At 50.9% G+C, this 19,447-nt stretch overlaps 1 protein-coding gene and 1 pseudogene across 5 annotated transcripts in view; one reads left to right on the forward strand and one right to left on the reverse strand.

Annotated features, from left to right (window-relative positions):
• ica1 (islet cell autoantigen 1) overlaps positions 1–19,447 on the reverse strand; it is a 322,738-nt gene that overhangs the window by 101,405 nt on the left and 201,886 nt on the right. For all 5 annotated transcript variants that reach the window (XM_085988367.1, XM_085988366.1, XM_085988363.1 and 2 more), the window contains one exon: positions 2,208–2,308. In XM_085988367.1, the coding sequence (XP_085844493.1) occupies positions 2,208–2,308 (101 nt within the window). The remainder of the gene's footprint in view (positions 1–2,207; positions 2,309–19,447) is intronic.
• Positions 6,349–9,879, forward strand: LOC147117393 (uncharacterized; annotated as a pseudogene).

Consider the following 19,447-nt stretch of genomic DNA (forward strand, 5'->3'; position numbering starts at 1 on the left):
CTAATTCAGGAATCATCTGTTATCATCTCTGACCACTCAACAGCGATCAGGCAAGCCCCAAACCCATTAGTTATTACCTGGAATAATTAGTCTCACCTTAAATATTCGGCGATCACAACATTTTTCAAAAATGCATCAAACACTTTCTTGAAGGACTACAAAGAATCGGTCTTCATTATAACCTCTCAATCCAGTTCTACAGGTCAATCACCCTATCAGAAAAGTTAAACTTCCAAACATCCAAACTCAATCCCTCAGTTTATTGCATGGCCCCATTTCAAACCAGCCCATTACTTCAAACACAATCTACTTGGATGTTGTTGATACCATTAATCATTTTAAATGCCTGAATCAGTTCCTTCTACATCTAAGCCTTTCTAGACTTGTGAGCGAGTGTGTAAAACAGGCAATATCAGATCACTGCCTGTTATACACCACTCCCGATTTTCATTTCTGAGATGTATAATGGGCGGCTGATCTGATATTGCCCGTTTTACTATCGGCCAATGTCAAAGTTACCCCCCATGAAATCTATCTTCACAGCTCAATGCTATTAGGCTGGGGATCATCCTTGTTGCCCTTCTTTATACCGTCTTCACAGGCCCTGGAATTCCACAAAGTTAATTGAATCAGATTTGCATTCATAAGTCCTGCGTTGAGCCTGCTTGTGTTCTGTAGAGCTGAATCTTCCAGAATGTTGTGGGACAGTTCATTTACGTATCCATTGGAGGATCTTTTCATATAAATCTCATGTAAAATGGGAGTGATGTGCTTAGAAATTAGACTACAGTCTTTAAAAAAGCCAATTCTGGCTGATGATTGCAGTAGCATGTTGGAAGAAACAGCAGGCATGTCGCAAATTGCTTTGATCACAGTTCCCTGCTAGCTGGCTGCACAGGATGGCTCATGTGTGTTTTTGTCACTCTTTTCAAGAATATCTGTTAGCCCAGGATGTGGCACTGACAGCCAAAAGAGTGACAAGGGCACAACAAAGAGGAACAAAAGAGCATACCATTCTTCTGAGAGCGACCTACAAACCCTTCTGAATGAGACTGAATAAAGGATAGATGGACTGCTGGGTCTACATGGGAAGAAGCCATAGAAAATGTGTCTTGAGCAATGTGGTGGGACATGGCACTGAGCACCAAATCTCTCAATGCAGAATAGCAGACCATGCCACAAGAAGTTCAATGCCCTGACCAGGTCAGGCAAATAACTCACTGGTCACTCTCCCTTTTCTTCATTGGGCACCACTATGATTTTTACCTTCTAAAATCAAGAGTTCTACATCTAACCCTTCACACTGTACTCTCCTTAAATGGAATACTAGCAAGGGATCTTAGAATACGTGTCACTGTCTCTTATAACAGCAATTACCTGCATGCACAACCTTAAATCCTTTCCTCTAATTTAACAGGATGATACCAACCCCTCTATTTCATCAGCTGTCCAAAGACACCTGGGAGCCAGTTATCAATTGCTACTGTTAGTTTGTTGATGATTGGGATGAGGCCAATAGAGCGGTGGTTGGCTGGTTTAGATTTCTCTTGATATTTGTTGATAGGACATACCTGGACAATCTTCCACATTGTTGGGTAGATGCCAGTATCATAGCTCTACTGGAAGAGCTTGGCTAAGGGAGCAGCTAGTTTTGGTCCACAGCTTTTCAGCACTATTCAGGGCCCACCAGGGCCAACGCAGTCTCTTCTTATTGTCATATCAAATGAATTGAATTGGCTGGATACTGGCATCTATGATGGTGGGACCAAGAGAGGAGGCGGAGTGGGATTCTCCACTTGCCCCTTCTTGCTAAAGACACTTGCAATTCCTTCAGTCTTCTCTCTTGCACTCATTTGGACCTTTTCCTAAAGCCTGCCACATGTGCGTTCCCATCATTTAATGCAAATCAGGCTTGGAGTGCGCCACCTATATTAAAAAAACCTGGCGAAATATGAAGTTCACTGATGCAAATGCACTTGTGTTGCCTATTTGTTCAGAGTGGAATTTCAATCCTACAGTAAACATTACAAGAAGTGAAAGAATGGCATTGTGAAGAATTTGAGGCTGGATCCTTCTCTTCAAACTTAAGTCAAGTTACAGCAAGAATGAGATCATGCACATAAACACACAAATCAAGTCTTTTGCAACTAATCCAGCTGAATTTTGTTCCTTTTATATAAAAATATTAATAATGTTCTCAAACTTACTCATTATCCTTATCAGATGTGTCCTTTGCCACATCACTCTCTGCCTCGTTATCTTCCTGTGATGCTTGCTCTATCAATTTGTTTACAGGTCCTTGCAAAATCTGTAAAACAAAAATGTAATTACTTTTAAATTACACGGCAGTCACAGAACATTATGGGGGAAAAATTCGGTATCGACCATTTTGGGGCGCTAATTAGCACCAGTAACCGTGAAATTGAGTTTTAGTGCCCCAAGAGGGATGTGGAGCGCTAAATCAAGCGCTCCACGTCCTTCTTAGGGCGCTAACATCGGCAAGCGGGACGGAGACTTTAGCAGCGCTGCACAATGGGCCGTGCAGCGCTGCTGCGTTCAAAGGCTCCTTCCCTCCCTTAAAGGGAAGGGCCATCGCTGCAGGTTCTGCAATTTAAAAAGTACCTACCTGGACCACCAAGGCAGCGGCGATCCCGCACGATCAGCCCAGCACTCAAGCAGAGTGCTGAGCTGGTCGATCGCAGGCAGAAACCCGCGAAAAAAGTGGAAGAAGAAAGGTAAGTATTTTTTTTTACCTCGGCCACCTCGCCTTTAATCATCGCCCCCTGAAACGGCTGGCCGCCCGATGCATGCTTTCTGCAGCTGTCGGTGTTTTTGATGGGCGCTGCTGCAGGGGGCAGAAGTCAATTTCGGGTCCGGGGCGATGCGCATGGCGATGATGTCACGATCTCCAGGCGAAGGAGATCGGGGTGCAACGCTGTAGTGCTGCTGCAAAACTCCCGCTGAATATGGCAGGAGTCGGTCAGCGCCGCGGCCGGTCGCAAAGCCATTTGCGCCCCGTTAGCGACCCCGGGGGCACTAATGGGAGGGGCAAAGGCACCCAATTTCACCCTCTATATGTTCACTGTAACTTACACACAACGGTGCTGTGCAACTGGGATCAAAGTAATGCACTATTGGGTCAATGCAATAAAAATCATGTTTTTTTATCTTGAGAGGGTATATTTTATAATAGAAGATACCTGATAGAGATGTGGCCGTGAAAGTGAGTTTTAGTGGCCCCATTACCACCATCATCCCTTTTGTCATTTAATCTCTCCTGCCTTCCACCCTATCACAGACCTTCCCTTTTGTTCTTTCCTCCCCTCCCCCCTTTCCCTGCCTCTGTACTTGCTTAAAACTGGTTACATCTCTAACTTTTTCCATTTCTGATGAACGGTCACCGACTTGAAACGTTAACTCTGTTTCTCTCTCCACAGATGCTGCTTGACCTGCTGAGTATTTCCAGCATTTTCTGTTTTTATTTTAGAATAAATATGGTCTCAGCACAAAAAAAACCTGAGGTCTTACCTGCTTGTTTAGGTAGACATAGTGGGCCAGAAATTCGCGGCCAGAAGCGTGAGTACGGTCGGGGTACTCACGCATCTGGCCGTTGGAAATGCCGGCGTTCAGCAGGAACAGCGCATGCGGGGAACGCCGGCATTTCCAGACCCGAGGTCTATTCACAGCGCGTGCGACTGCACAGGCAGTGCTTGCGCAGTGAACTTTGTGGATTTCAATGATGGATTCAGTGAGGGTAAGTCCTTAGAAGTTACACTTGAAAAAAGCAAGTGTAAAGTTGTTCATTGGCTGCGGAGGAAGATATATTTTATCGTGGAGCTTCTGAAATGCAATATTTTTGTTTGGGAAAGGGAGGGAAGTTATTTTAAGAAATTTTAAGTAAGTTTTAAAGTTTAAATTTTTTTTTTTTAAAAAAAAGGGTTTTCAGAACGGTAAGTAGAAGGAGCAATTGTGGCTGTGTGAATGGAATGTGAGAATGAGTTATGTATGTATGTCCACATATATTCCTTTACGTATATGTATGTATGTTTTATATTCCTTTACTAATGTGTATGAATGTATGTTTTTAATTATGATTTTCCAATAAGTTACTTTCTCTGAAAGTCATAATTAAATAATACATTCATACACATAAGTAAAGGAATATATACATAACACGCAGAGGAATATATACAGACATACATACTTTCAGAAGCTCCACGATAATAAATATCTTCCTCCGCAGCCTCTGGAGCAACTGTACCCATGCTTTTTTCATGTGTAAGTTGTAATGACTTGACCTCACTGAAAGCATTAATGAAAGCGGCGAATTATACTGCGCACGCGCTGCCTGTGCAGTCGCACGCGTTCTGCCTCTGAACCCCTTCGTTCAGAGGACAGGAAATGCCGGTTTTCCCCACATGCACTGTGCATGCTGAAAACCGGCATTTCATCCGGCCAGATGCGTAAGTACCCCGACCGTACTCGCGCATTTGGAAGGGAATTACTGGGCCAACATTTTACATGTCAATAAAATGAAAAATTTAACAATTGCACGACTTGCCCCCTCGCATCTGCGACTGAGGGTCCAAGGAGGTGCATTGCGCAAGAGGTCATCATCGTACGTATCCTCACACTGTTCCCTTTGGGGAACTGTATGAAGTGGTGGAAGGATTTATGGCCGTGATTAACGCTCATTCCGTGACCGTAACCATCTTTGAACCAGCCATTAGGGTGGTTAGTCCTATGGCGGGAGGGTTTTACGGGCTCCCACAACCCATCTGAGGGGGGGGGGGGCCACCAACACCCACGGACGCAAGTATCCCGCTGGATGTCCACCCAGAATTTAAAGTTGGAGCTCCGACTCCACTTGCCGGGACTGTCTGGAGTGGGGTTCAAAACCCTACTCCTTCTGGCCCAGCGGCGGGGATGCTTACTGCTACGCAAAAGGCCCACTCCGCACAAAAGGTGACACCCATACGTTTCCTGCGCCTTTTCCCTCCCCGTGACTGGAGCCCTATGCTGCCATTTCACGTTGCTAATCGGATTGGGCCTTTGTCATAGCGGTAGGATCCCCGCCGCTGGGCCAGATCAGGGTAGGGTTTCGAACCCCGCTCCAGACAGTCCCGGCAAGTGGAGTCGGAGCTCCGGCTCTAAATTCTGGGTTGACATCCAGTGGGATATTTGCGTCCGTGGGTGTGGGTGGCCCCCCCTCCTTGTATAGCTTGTGGGAGCCCGTAAAACCCTCCCGCCATAGGACTAACCGCCCTAATGGCTGGTTCAAAGATGGTTACGGTCACAGAATGAGCGTTAATCATGGCCATAAATCCTTCCACCACTTCATACAGTTCCCCAAAGGGAACAGTGTGAAGACACGTATGATGACGACATTGCTAAATAAATAAATGGAATTAAAAAAATTCTTTTAGGGCTTTTAAAAGTCTTTAAATTGCTTTAATTCTCTTTAAAACTACTTCAGATTACTCAAAATAATGTAAACATTTTAAAAAGTTTATAAAAGTTACCAAAATCTTCAAAAAACTTCCAAAAACCTATTTATACTGCTGCTTTGCATGTAAAAATGCTTAGCAGCTTGACAGAAACATTGGGGGCGTGTCCAGTGAAACTGAGACCTCAAGGGGCGTGTCTCACTTACACTGCACGCTCCTGGCTTCGCGCTGGCTGCACTCCTGGGCGGCGTGACGTCATACGCTGCCCGGGATTCTTCTTTTTCAAACACCAAGTCCAGGCGTCCCTGGAGCTGATCGGCAGTAGCGCGGGGTAAGTGCATATACGGGGCTTGCACGCGCGGCAAGCCCCGTTCACCAATTTCTGGCCCAATATATCCCATGGCACTATCTGAAGATCAAGGAAATATCTTCATATCCTGGCCAACATTCATTCTTTGATCAACACCACCAAAGCAGATGACTGGTCATTTATCGCATCTGCTGTTTATGGCCCTTGCTGTCCACTAATTGGTTGCTTATTTGCCTCAAAACAAGCGACTACACCTTAGAAGTAATTCGTTGGCTATGAAGTGCTTTTCGGATGCAAATTTGTTCCTTCTTTCTGAGAGAAATTTAAAGGGAGTGCTATAATAGGGTAACATAATTATTAAAGGCTTTGAAAAGGCTCAAAAGGCATCTGCACTCATTAGCAGCTTGTTCCATGGCTGAAAGGAGATCAAGAAAAGACAGCCAAAGCGGTTGCAACTGTGCAGAAACCAGCTGAACTCAACCAATAACACAAGGTCAGTGTTATGTTTATGGGCCTTCCCTACCCTTCTTTACTCTAGATTTTTTGGCTGTTAAATCTTTTATCACTCTTGAAGGTGACTCTCAGCTACCAATGCCTTGGAGAACGTCTTCACTATCAAGGTAAAGGCTGGTAATGAGCTTGGGACAATAAACAGAAAACCCTGCTTTTTCCAATTACTGTACTTTTAAGCTAATGGAATTATTATTATGCCTCTAAACTGTTTAAATGTGAAGAGGGCTGTAAATGACTTCAGAAGGGCATAGGCAGGTTAATAGATTGAGTAGACAGATGTTGGGTCAAACTTAATACAGAGAAATGAAAGACTATAGAATTATATAGGGAGACTATAAGGAGATTGAACAAGGAGGAAAAATACACTGAATGGTAACATTTTAAAAGGAGTAGAACAGAGAGAATTAGGGATTCAGATATACAAATCTTTAAAAGTGGGAGGACTACTTGATGAAGCTATAAAAAGCATATGGGAACATAGGTTTTATAAATATGGGTATGGAGTGCAAAAGCAATACAGTCACTGCTTAGGCTATAGTTAAATACTGGAAGTTAAATTGGATAACCCCCAAAAACAGGCGTGAGGATCGCGGTACACTATTAACCCACGCCCATTCATTGCGATGTAGGCAGCACATTAAATTCGTGCTGCCTGCTGTTTTAAATGATTGCTGCGTGCAGCCAGTGTTACCGTGTTGTTCATTGGATGCATGTATCAGCAAGGGGCCTGAAATCGCGAGTGGCTAGCACTACTTAAAGGCAGCCTGCACCTCTTAAAAGGGAGGTGCATTATAGCTGCAAGAAGTGGTGGGAATCCTTTGAAAAGTGAATCTGCGCTGTGAAAGATTGAAGAGTGGCTGAACATGCGAGAGAGCATGCACCAAGGTTTTCTAACAATGCACTGGAGGTCTTTTCAAGACATGGCGAGAAGGAGAAACATCCTGCGTCCTCAGGGGGGCAGGAGAAGAAGTAGCGCAGAGTTCAATGCTAGGAGTGTTGCTCCAAGAACATGGATGCAGTGTAGGAAAAAGTTTAACAATCTGACATGAGTTGTCAAAGTGAGTGAGTTTAATCTTCAAATGATATATCCAACCAACTGCATCAGTAGACTCATCCACTTCTCAATTCACTACACCCCCATTACCCACCTACCAACAATCTCTATCAATCAGTACTCTACATTAAAATTCATATACTATACCTCACCCTCACACACTTAGCACTGTTGCAAGCCTCACACCCACAACTCACAGCTCACACACACTGGCAGCTATTCAACCATGACAGCCACATCACCCAAACATATTGCAGTACACTCACGGACACACTTCCCCTCTTTCTTGCAGAAGGTGGCGCATGATAGGAGGCAGCAACAAAGACCTGGAGGAGGATAAATACGCCTGCATGTTTTAACGCCCATGGAGGAGACAGTGCTGGCCATCATGGGAAGGGGCATCACTGAGGCCGTAGCCACTGGCGGGGCAGGAGGGATTAATAATGAGGGTATCTGCATATCTAATCCTCCTTGTCTCTTCCCATTTCTCCCTCATCCCACAACCTCTTCTGACTCACAAGCTGCAGAGGGTGTAAACAAGTACTTCTTACTTTCTCCTCTCCCCTCATCACAACCCAACATTTGTCCCTTTTTCATTTCAGATACCCAAGAACTGGAACCTTCTCAGTCAGAGGTGGAAGAGGAAGTCAGTAAAGATGAAGAGACACCATCACTCGATCTTACATTCATAGCCAGCAGCTCAGAGACTGACACTGCACATATTTTAGAGGCCAGGTTAGAGGAGGGATCAGCACATGGTGAGATGCTGGGCACAAGTGCGCAGGAGCCAGGGCGGAGGGAAAGGATAGCGCAGTGCCAGGGCAAGGTCGCACATAGTTCTGCTGTAGAGGAGTCAGATGAGGATTTCGATGGGCCAGGCTACAGAAAAAGGCTGCTGGATGTAAAGCCTGCTAGAAAGCCGGTGTACATTGTCAAGGAGCATGGAGGAGTCCAGCACCAATGTGGCACAGGGCTTTGCACAGACCTTAGAGCCCATCCTTTTTAACATGGAACGGGTGGTCACCTCCATCAGCACACCTGTACAGCCCACCATGATGCAGCATCTGATGGCCAATGTCTCAGCTTCCATTGCAGCACAAACAGTTTCCATTTATAGTCTGAGTGCTGCAGTAGAATCTCAAACTGCTGCCATCGTGGCTTTGGATACCACTGTTCAAAGGGGCTTCCAGGGTGTCACAAGAATCCATCAATCTGTTCTCCAAAAGATCAGTAGGATTGCTGAGGAACCACCCCAGGAGAGTGGCAGTGGCTCCATGGAACACCAACCTGCTGTCCTCTCTCAGGATGACAACATTCTTGCTCCCAGCCCTGCCACTCCACCAGTGCCCTTGTGGTTGCCTGTCAGCCAGCCAGCCCAGGCCGAGATGGTGCAGTCTGAAGCATGGCCTTCTAGGCCCAGAGCTGCTCGAGGTCATCCTCCAAGGCCATCTGCAGTCTCCTTAATTGAAGGTCAGCACCCTTCCACCACCCATGCTGCAGCCACTGAGAAAGCACCACTTAGGAGCACCAGGGTAGGCAAAGGTAATGCACGAGTGTAATTTTGATAGCATTATGTAATGAGTGAATTGATTAAATTGGGTTGGAATGTGCATTTCCTGGTGGTTTTTATTTGTGTGTTGTTGGAAAGAGGACAATATGATGGTCAGTGATAGAGGAAGGTAAGGAGTATGGAACTATTGGTGAATGGGGAGGTGTGGTTGAGGTTACTGGTATCGCTCATGAATAATCTTACCACGTAGAGCTCGGCAGAAAGTGGCTGTCTAGGATGTAGCTTCCCTTCCTGTTCCTGTACTTCGTGGTGCACTTCCTGCTCCTACTCCTCTTCCTCGTGCTCCTCAGCTTACACCTGATAGGTGGTGGCAAGGGCTGTTCCCTCATAATGGAAAGGTTGTGCAGCATGCAGTATACTACCACAAACCTTGATACCCGCTCAGCTGAGTACTGCAGGGCTCTTCCAGAGCGGTCCAGGCAGTGGAAGTGTTGCTTGCGGACGCCGATGGTGTGCTCTATAATGTTCCTTGTGGTGGCATGGCTCTCACTGTAGGCCTGCTGTGCACCTGTGCGTGGATTCCGGACCAGAGTCATGAGCCATGGCATGACGGGATAACCCTTGGCGTCCAGTAGCCAGCCTTTGACTTTCCATGGTGGTTCAAATATAGGTGGAACAGAAGACTGCCACAGAATGAAGGAATCGTGACTGCTGCCAGGATAACAAGCATTCACCTGCATGATGAACTGCCTGTGGTCGGACACCAGCTGCACACTGAGGGAGTGAAATCCCTTTTCGTTCGTGAAAATGGCCGAGTTCATAGGAGGCGCACGCATGGCAATTGCGTGCAGTAGATCTGCACCCTGCACTATGGGGAGGCCCGCAATCCAGGCAAAACCTCGTGCTCGCTCTGCCTGCTTGTTTCTGGCAAGAGGGAATGAGATGAAAATATTTCTCTGTGACCTCCCTTATACTGCAGTGCACTGCAAACTGCGAAATGTTGCTTATATCTTCAGCAGCAGCCTGGAAGGAGCCAGATGCATAATAGTTAAGAGCAACGGTCACCTTGACAGCCACAGGCAATGCTGTTCTTGCACTGCTTTGTAGCTGCAGTTGTGGCCGCAGCAGTTGGCAGATTTCAGTCACAACCTCTTTAGTAAAGTGAAGGCGTGTCATGCATTGGTCTTCGTTGAAGTTGAGGTAAGAGAATTGCTCCTTGAAGACCCTCTGCACATATGGCCTCTTGCTGAGGCCTTCTCCCTGCCACCTCCTCACTCTTCTTGTGAGGGTGCCGGTTAGTTCTCCTAGTAACCCCTAGGTGGCACCTTCATGAGTAGTTTCCCTCTCTTTTCATTGGACCAAACAAAAGAAACAATTTCACAAATAAGGTGACAGAAACCCAATTACCCTTTTAAATAACCCTCCACCAATCAAATTAAAATTTGGTTGTCCCGATTAACAATGCACTCCAGTCCCCGCGGCGCCCACCGGTCACGAAAGAGCTCGAGCGTGCCGGCGGACACCGCGTGCTCCATCTCTAGGGCCACCCGGGCGCGAACATGGCCACGGAAGAGGGGGAGGCAATCCGGTCGGACGACCCCCTCGCTCGCCCGCTGCCAGGACCAATTGATGGCTTTCTTGGCCAGGCCCAGGAGCAGGCCCACGAGGAGGTCCTCCGACCCGCCCGCTCCCCTCCGCACGGGGTGACCGTAGATCAGGAGCGTGGGACTGAAGTGCAACCAAAATTTGAGGAGCAGCCCCCTCAAAAAATGGAAGAGGGGCTGCAACCTCTCACACCCCGTGTAAACGTGAAAGACGGACTCCTCCAGACCGCAAAACAAACAGGCGGTCTGGGAGTCCGTAAACCTACTTAAAAATCTATTGCACGGAACTGCTCTGTGCAACACCCTCCAGGCCAAATCCCCGATAGAACAAGGGAGGACTCCCGCATAGAGAGCCCCCCATTGGGGACCTCCGCCTCCGTCCGGAGGTAAAACGGCACGCCACGGCGTGTCCGGACGGCAGGCGAAGATGGCAAAGTGGAAGGTGTGCAAGAGCAGCCCGTACAGGAAACCCCTCCGCGCAGAATGAAAAAGCACGGAGGGTATTTCCTCGAGACGGCTCAAGTTGTGAGGCGCCGATCTCCGAGGGGAGTCTCGGGGAAAGGCGCCGATAAGGAATTCCATCCGAACGGGAGTAAGCTCGGACGGGATCTCCCCACGTGCCCGAGCCGCCTCGACGCACCTCGTGGCGCCGGGGGGCAGCATCGCTTTCACCGCCCCGATGGCATTGACCGCGAGCCGGACGTCGTCCCACGACATGCGCCTCGCCAGCTCCTCTGGCGCCATCCAGCCCGCTCCTCCGCCATCGAGTAATGAGTAGTTTCCCTCTCCTCTCATTGGACCAAACAAAAGAAACAATTTCACAAATAAGGTGACAACAACCCAATTACCCTTTTAAATAACCCTCCACCAATCAAATTAAAATTTGGTTGTCCCGATTAACAATGCACTCCAGTCCCCGCGGCGCCCACCGGTCACGAAAGAGCTCGAGCGTGCCGGCGGACACCGCGTGCTCCATCTCTAGGGCCACCCGGGCGCGAACATGGCCACGGAAGAGGGGGAGGCAATCCGGTCGGACGACCCCCTCGCTCGCCCGCTGCCAGGACCAATTGATGGCTTTCTTGGCCAGGCCCAGGAGCAGGCCCACGAGGAGGTCCTCCGACCCGCCCGCTCCCCTCCGCACGGGGTGACCGTAGATCAGGAGCGTGGGACTGAAGTGCAACCAAAATTTGAGGAGCAGCCCCCTCAAAAAATGGAAGAGGGGCTGCAACCTCTCACACCCCGTGTAAACGTGAAAGACGGACTCCTCCAGACCGCAAAACAAACAGGCGGTCTGGGAGTCCGTAAACCTACTTAAAAATCTATTGCACGGAACTGCTCTGTGCAACACCCTCCAGGCCAAATCCCCGATAGAACAAGGGAGGACTCCCGCATAGAGAGCCCCCCATTGGGGACCTCCGCCTCCGTCCGGAGGTAAAACGGCACGCCACGGCGTGTCCGGACGGCAGGCGAAGATGGCAAAGTGGAAGGTGTGCAAGAGCAGCCCGTACAGGAAACCCCTCCGCGCAGAATGAAAAAGCACGGAGGGTATTTCCTCGAGACGGCTCAAGTTGTGAGGCGCCGATCTCCGAGGGGAGTCTCGGGGAAAGGCGCCGATAAGGAATTCCATCCGAACGGGAGTAAGCTCGGACGGGATCTCCCCACGTGCCCGAGCCGCCTCGACGCACCTCGTGGCGCCGGGGGGCAGCATCGCTTTCACCGCCCCGATGGCATTGACCGCGAGCCGGACGTCGTCCCACGACATGCGCCTCGCCAGCTCCTCTGGCGCCATCCAGCCCGCTCCTCCGCCATCGAGTAATGAGTAGTTTCCCTCTCCTCTCATTGGACCAAACAAAAGAAACAATTTCACAAATAAGGTGACAACAACCCAATTACCCTTTTAAATAACCCTCCACCAATCAAATTAAAATTTGGTTGTCCCGATTAACAATGCACTCCAGTCCCCGCGGCGCCCACCGGTCACGAAAGAGCTTGAGCGTGCCGGCGGACACCGCGTGCTCCATCTCTAGGGCCACCCGGGCGCGAACATGGCCACGGAAGAGGGGGAGGCAATCCGGTCGGACGACCCCCTCGCTCGCCCGCTGCCAGGACCAATTGATGGCTTTCTTGGCCAGGCCCAGGAGCAGGCCCACGAGGAGGTCCTCCGACCCGCCCGCTCCCCTCCGCACGGGGTGACCGTAGATCAGGAGCGTGGGACTGAAGTGCAACCAAAATTTGAGGAGCAGCCCCCTCAAAAAATGGAAGAGGGGCTGCAACCTCTCACACCCCGTGTAAACGTGAAAGACGGACTCCTCCAGACCGCAAAACAAACAGGCGGTCTGGGAGTCCGTAAACCTACTTAAAAATCTATTGCACGGAACTGCTCTGTGCAACACCCTCCAGGCCAAATCCCCGATAGAACAAGGGAGGACTCCCGCATAGAGAGCCCCCCATTGGGGACCTCCGCCTCCGTCCGGAGGTAAAACGGCACGCCACGGCGTGTCCGGACGGCAGGCGAAGATGGCAAAGTGGAAGGTGTGCAAGAGCAGCCCGTACAGGAAACCCCTCCGCGCAGAATGAAAAAGCACGGAGGGTATTTCCTCGAGACGGCTCAAGTTGTGAGGCGCCGATCTCCGAGGGGAGTCTCGGGGAAAGGCGCCGATAAGGAATTCCATCCGAACGGGAGTAAGCTCGGACGGGATCTCCCCACGTGCCCGAGCCGCCTCGACGCACCTCGTGGCGCCGGGGGGCAGCATCGCTTTCACCGCCCCGATGGCATTGACCGCGAGCCGGACGTCGTCCCACGACATGCGCCTCGCCAGCTCCTCTGGCGCCATCCAGCCCGCTCCTCCGCCATCGAGTAATGAGTAGTTTCCCTCTCTTTTCATTGGACCCAAATAAAAAAGAAACAATTTCACAAATAAGGTGACAACAACCCAATTACCCTTTTAAATAACCCTCCACCAATCAAATTAAAATTTGGTTGTCCCGATTAACAATGCACTCCAGTCCCCGCGGCGCCCACCGGTCACGAAAGAGCTCGAGCGTGCCGGCGGACACCGCGTGCTCCATCTCTAGGGCCACCCGGGCGCGAACATGGCCACGGAAGAGGGGGAGGCAATCCGGTCGGACGACCCCCTCGCTCGCCCGCTGCCAGGACCAATTGATGGCTTTCTTGGCCAGGCCCAGGAGCAGGCCCACGAGGAGGTCCTCCGACCCGCCCGCTCCCCTCCGCACGGGGTGACCGTAGATCAGGAGCGTGGGACTGAAGTGCAACCAAAATTTGAGGAGCAGCCCCCTCAAAAAATGGAAGAGGGGCTGCAACCTCTCACACCCCGTGTAGACGTGAAAGACGGACTCCTCCAGACCGCAAAACAAACAGGCGGTCTGGGAGTCCGTAAACCTACTTAAAAATCTATTGCACGGGACTGCTCTGTGCAACACCCTCCAGGCCAAATCCCCGATAGAACAAGGGAGGACTCCCGCATAGAGAGCCCCCCATTGGGGACCTCCGCCTCCGTCCGGAGGTAAAACGGCACGCCACGGCGTGTCCGGACGGCAGGCGAAGATGGCAAAGTGGAAGGTGTGCAAGAGCAGCCCATACAGGAAACCCCTCCGCGCAGAATGAAAAAGCACGGAGGGTATTTCCTCGAGACGGCTCAAGTTGTGAGGCGCCGATCTCCGAGGGGAGTCTCGGGGAAAGGCGCCGATAAGGAATTCCATCCGAACGGGAGTAAGCTCGGACGGGATCTCCCCACGTGCCCGAGCCGCCTCGACGCACCTCGTGGCGCCGGGGGGCAGCATCGCTTTCACCGCCCCGATGGCATTGACCGCGAGCCGGACGTCGTCCCACGACATGCGCCTCGCCAGCTCCTCTGGCGCCATCCAGCCCGCTCCTCCGCCATCGAGTAATGAGTAGTTTCCCCTGTGTTAATCCTTAATTGACTGTTATTGGGCTTATGAGTTTCACCTGTGATTTGTAGTATATAAGTTCTGTTTCCCCCCTTCTCTGTGCTCAGTCTTGGCAAGCCTTTGTGCCAAGTGGTTGCTGGTTAGAGTGTTTAAAGTGTAATTGTATCTTTGTGTTTATTAAGTAAAGTACTTTGTTTGAACTTTATACCTGCCTCTAGCCTCGTCTCTGCACTTGGGTCCAGAACCAGCCTTGTCGTGACAGCAAGACTGAGCCATTATGGACCCAGCAGTGATGGAGGAACTTCTTTCTATTCTCTCCCATCAAGGTGCTTTCCTCGGCTGCCTTGAGCAACTTCTCCAAAGCATTTCGGGCAAGATAGATACGTGGACTCAGACCATTCAACACCTAGCCGCTGTGGCTTCTGCTCAGGATGTTCCTCTTCAGTCAGTTCCTTTGGGTGCTACCCCACTGGTCGCCGATCGCCAGACTTACCGAGAGCCTCGCCTACCTGCGCTGGAGCGCTATGATGGTGATCCAGGCAAGTGTCGTGGCTTCCTGACCCAGTGCTCCCTGGTTTTTGAACTTCAACCTTCCATGTTCCATTCATCTCGCTCTAAGGTAGCATTCATTATTTCACTACTCTCGGGAAAAGCTCTCACCTGGGCTACCGCTATCTGGGAGCAGCAATCTTCGGTCTGCTGTGACGTTGTCGATTTCACCGATGAGATGGGCAAGGTCTTTGACCATCCTGTGAGTGGACGGGAGGCAGCTAAGAGACTTTTTTGAATCTCCGCCAGGGCGGCTGCAGCGTAGCCGACTTCGCCATTGAGTTCCGCACACTCGCTGCGGAGAGTCGCTGGAACACCGAGGCCCTTCTTTCCATGTTTTTTTTACGGCCTTTCCGGAATTATCAAGGATGAACTAGCGTCCAGAGAGATCCTGGAGGACCTTGACACGCTCATCTCCCTTGCTGTCAGAGTGGATAACCGCCTCCGGGAGCATGCTAGAGAGAGGAGATTCACTACTTCCACAGGGGTGAGATTGTCTGGTGTTCCGGATCTGACCAGGAGTTTCCAAGTACCCCCGAGTCCACCTGTTAGCATGGAAGAGACACCTATGCAACTCGGCAGAACTTGGCTCTCCCAGGTTGAGAGACAGAGGAGATTGAGAAGGGTGTTGTCTTTACTGTGGCCTGTCTGGTCATTTCAGAGCCACATGCCCAGAGCTCCAGGAACAAGCCAGGAGGATTGGGAGGTTACGGACTGATCAAACCCCTTCTGTCTTCCAAACCCTGATTCCTACTCGTCTCTCTTGGGAGGGAAAGCAGTTCACTCTGCAGGCGTTCATTGACTCCGGGGCCGCGGGTTGTTTTATTGACCATACCCTGGTGCACAGACTGAAGATTCCTTTCTCCCGCCTGGACCAGCCTTTACAAGTCACCGCCCTCGATGGCAGGCCCCTTGGTTCTGGGCACGTTCATCATATCACTGGAGTGTTACAGGTCCAAGTGGGGGAGAGACATCAAGAGTCGTTGCAGTTTCACCTGATAGATTCCCCTGAGCTCCCTCTCATTCTTGGACGCCCGTGGCTCTTTCTCCACAACCCTCATATTGACTGGACTACTGGGACGGTGCTGGAGTGGGGCCCTTCATGTTCAACTAACTGTCTCAAGGTCTTCCCTAGTCTGCCTCGTCCTTCCTCTCCCGAGCCAGCTGATCAGCTGGACCTTGCTCATGTGCCTCCTGAGTATTCGGACCTGCATGTGGTATTTAGTAAGGGGCGGTCCTCTACACTCCCCCCCCCACACCGGCCTTATGACTGTGCGATCGATCTCCTGCCTGGCACTTGCCCCCCTCGGGGTCGGCTCTACTCCTCTCTCTCTCTCTCTCTCTGGCCCTGAGAATGTTTCGATGGAGGAATATATCAAAGAAGCCCTCGCCACAGGTTTCATTCGTCCTTCCACCTCCCCAGCGAGTGCAGGTTTCTTTGTAAAAAAAAAAAGGATGGTGGTCTCAGACCTTGTATAGACTATCGGGGGCTTAACAAAATTACGATTAAGAACTGCTATCCTCTCCCTTTGATGTCTTCAGCGTTTGAGCAGCTACAGGGAGCTACCATCTTCTCCAAACTTGACCTCCGCAACGCATATAACCTGGTCCGCATTAGGGAGGGGGATGAATGGAAAACTGCCTTTATCACCCCGAGCGGTCACTGGGAATACCTTGTCATGCCCTTTGGTCTCACTAACGCTCCTGCTGTCTTCCAGGCTCTGGTCAATGACATGCTCCGGGACCTGCTGAATCAGTTCGTGTTTGTTTATTTGGATGACATTCTCATCTTCTCGAAGTCCCCCCAGCAGCATGTCCAACACGTCAGGCGGGTGTTGCAGAGGCTCTTGGAGAGCCGTCTCTTCGTCAAACCCGTGAAGTGTGAATTCCACGTCACTAAGGTCACCTTCCTGGGCTACGTTATCTCTGGTGGAAGTGTCCAGATGGATCCGAGTAAGGTTCAAGCCGTCCTGAACTGGTCGAGTCCCACGTCGGTTAAGCAGATTCAGCGGTTCCTGGGATTCGCCAACTTTTACAGACGCTTCATCCGTAACTTCAGCTCCCTTGCCGCCCCCCTCTCCGCATTGACCAAGGGCTCGCCTGTACGGTTCAGCTGGTGTTCTGAAGCAGAACGGGCCTTCCAGGAGCTCAAACAACGCTTCACCTCCGCCTCCATTCTGATACATCCCGATCCCATCCTGCCCTTCATCGTAGAGGTGGATGCCTTGGATATTGGAGTCGGGGCTGTCCTGTCCCAGCGCTCCCCCAAGGACCAAAAACTTCATCCCTGTGCCGCCTTCTCCCGTCGCCTGAAGCCAGCTGAGTGTAACTATGATGTCGGCAACAGGGAGCTTTAGGCAGTTAAGTTGGCCTTGGAGGAGTGGAGACACTGGTTGGAGGGAGCAGAGCATCCTTTTGTCGTCTGGACCAACCATAAGAACCTGATATATATTCAGGACGCCAAGCGCCTCAACCCTCGGCAGGCCAGGTGGGCACTCTTCTTTAACCGGTTCAACTTTCTCCTGTCGTACCGCCCAGGGTCTAAGAACCTCAAACCGGATGCCCTTTCTCGCCAGTTTGACCCCTCGGAAAAGGACCGGAATGCGGTCCCTATCGTCCCTAGTTCCTGCATCGTGGCTCCCGTCGCGTGGGAGATTGAGACTGTGGTGCGAAGGGCCCAACGTCAGGAGGCCGATCCCGGAGGAGGCCCTCCTAATAAACTATGTTCCCAGTCGAGCGTGTGCCCAGGTTCTTCAATGGGGCCATTCTTCTCGATTGACGGGTCATCCTGGGATCCATCGGACTCTCGAGTTTCTTAAAAGGAGATTCTGGTGGCCCGCTATGGAAGCCGACACCCGGGCCTTTGTCTCCGCTTGTCCCGTCTGTGCGCATAACAAGACATCCCAACAACCTCCGTTTGGTCTCCTGCATCCCTTGCCTATTCCCAGCCGTCCCTGGTCTCATATCGCCCTGGATTTCATCACCGGGCTACCTCCATCTGAAGGGTTCACCACCATCCTAGTTGTGGTTGATCGCTTTTCAAAGGCTGCTCACTTCGTCCCTCTTGTCAAGCTTCCCTCTGCCAGGGAGACCGCCCAGCTGGTTGTCCAACACGTCTTCTGCCTTCATGGCTTGCCCCTGGATGTTGTCTCTGACCGTGGTCCTCAGTTTTCATCTAGGTTTTGGAAGGCCTTTTGTTCCCTCCTGGGGGCTTCCGTCAGTCTCTCTTCGGGGTTCCACCCTCAATCTAACGGCCAGACTGAGAGAACTAATCAGGATCTGGAGAGGGTGCTACGAAGCTTTGTGTCCTCCAATCCTTCCTCCTGGAGCAAGTACCTGGTCTGGGCAGAGTATGCACATAATACCCTTCAGAGCTCCTCCACTGGTCTTTCGCCTTTTGAGTGCCAATATGGCTTCCAACCGCCACTCTTCCCGGAACAGGAGAGGGAGGTAGGAGTGCCGGCTGCCCAGGGGTTAGTCCAACGCTGCCGTCGTACCTGGAGGAGGGTCCGATCCGCCTTGCAGCTTGCCTCATCTCGGCAGAAGGTGCAGGCCGACCGTCACCGTCGCCCAGCTCCTCGGTTCTGGACCGGACAGAAGGTCTGGCTGTCTACCAAGAATCTTCCGCTCCATGTGGAGTCCTGCAAGTTGGCTCCTCGGTTCATAGGACCTTTTTAGGATTTTGGAGCAAGTAAACCCGGTGGCCTACCGGCTCCTCCTTCCTCGATCGATGAGGATACATCCCACATTTCATGTCTCTCACCTCAAGCCGGTTCTTACTAGTCCCTTGGTTCCTGCGGCTAGACCTCCCCCGCCGTATGATCGACGGCCAGCAAGCCTTCACGGTCCGTCGCCTCCTTGATTGTCGCCGGGTCAGAAGGAGCATCCAATACCTGGTTGACTGGGAGGGTTTCGGTCCTGAGGTGCGTTCCTGGGTTCCGGCCCAGGACATTTTGGATCCGGAACTCCTAATGGATTTTCGCCGTCGCCACCCGGCTCGTCCAGGAGGAACGTCAGGAGCCGTTCCTAGGGGAGGGGGATCCTGTGAGGGTGCCGGTTAGTTCTCCTAGTAACCCCTAGGTGGCACCTTCATGAGTAGTTTCCCCTGTGTTAATCCTTAATTGACTGTTATTGGGCTTATGAGTTTCACCTGTGATTTGTAGTATATAAGTTCTGTTTCCCCCCTTCTCTGTGCTCAGTCTTGACAAGCCTTTGTGCCAAGTGGTTGCTTGTCAGAGCTTCTAAAGTGTAATTGTATCTTTGTGTTTATTAAGTAATGTACTTTGTTTGAACTTTATACCTGCCTCTAGCCTCGTCTCTGCACTTGGGTCCAGAACCAGCCTCGCCGTGACACTTCTAGCTGCTTGTCCTGCTCTGCGTGGCCATTCTTCATTCTCCCAATCATATTCAATTCCCAACGGAAGCCCTACCAGGCCAGCCACATCTGGAAGCAACTTGTTTCAGCACAAGCTTTTAAATGGCCAAAAACTACTTCAACACCAGCCAGACCATTCCCTGTAGAGTATTCAAACTTTAGCCAAGCATAGGAAA

The sequence above is a fragment of the Somniosus microcephalus genome, chromosome 5 (genome assembly GCF_052327205.1).
Source record: "Somniosus microcephalus isolate GS21.2 chromosome 5, FLI_Smic_1.0, whole genome shotgun sequence".
Classification (NCBI taxonomy): domain Eukaryota; kingdom Metazoa; phylum Chordata; class Chondrichthyes; order Squaliformes; family Somniosidae; genus Somniosus; species Somniosus microcephalus.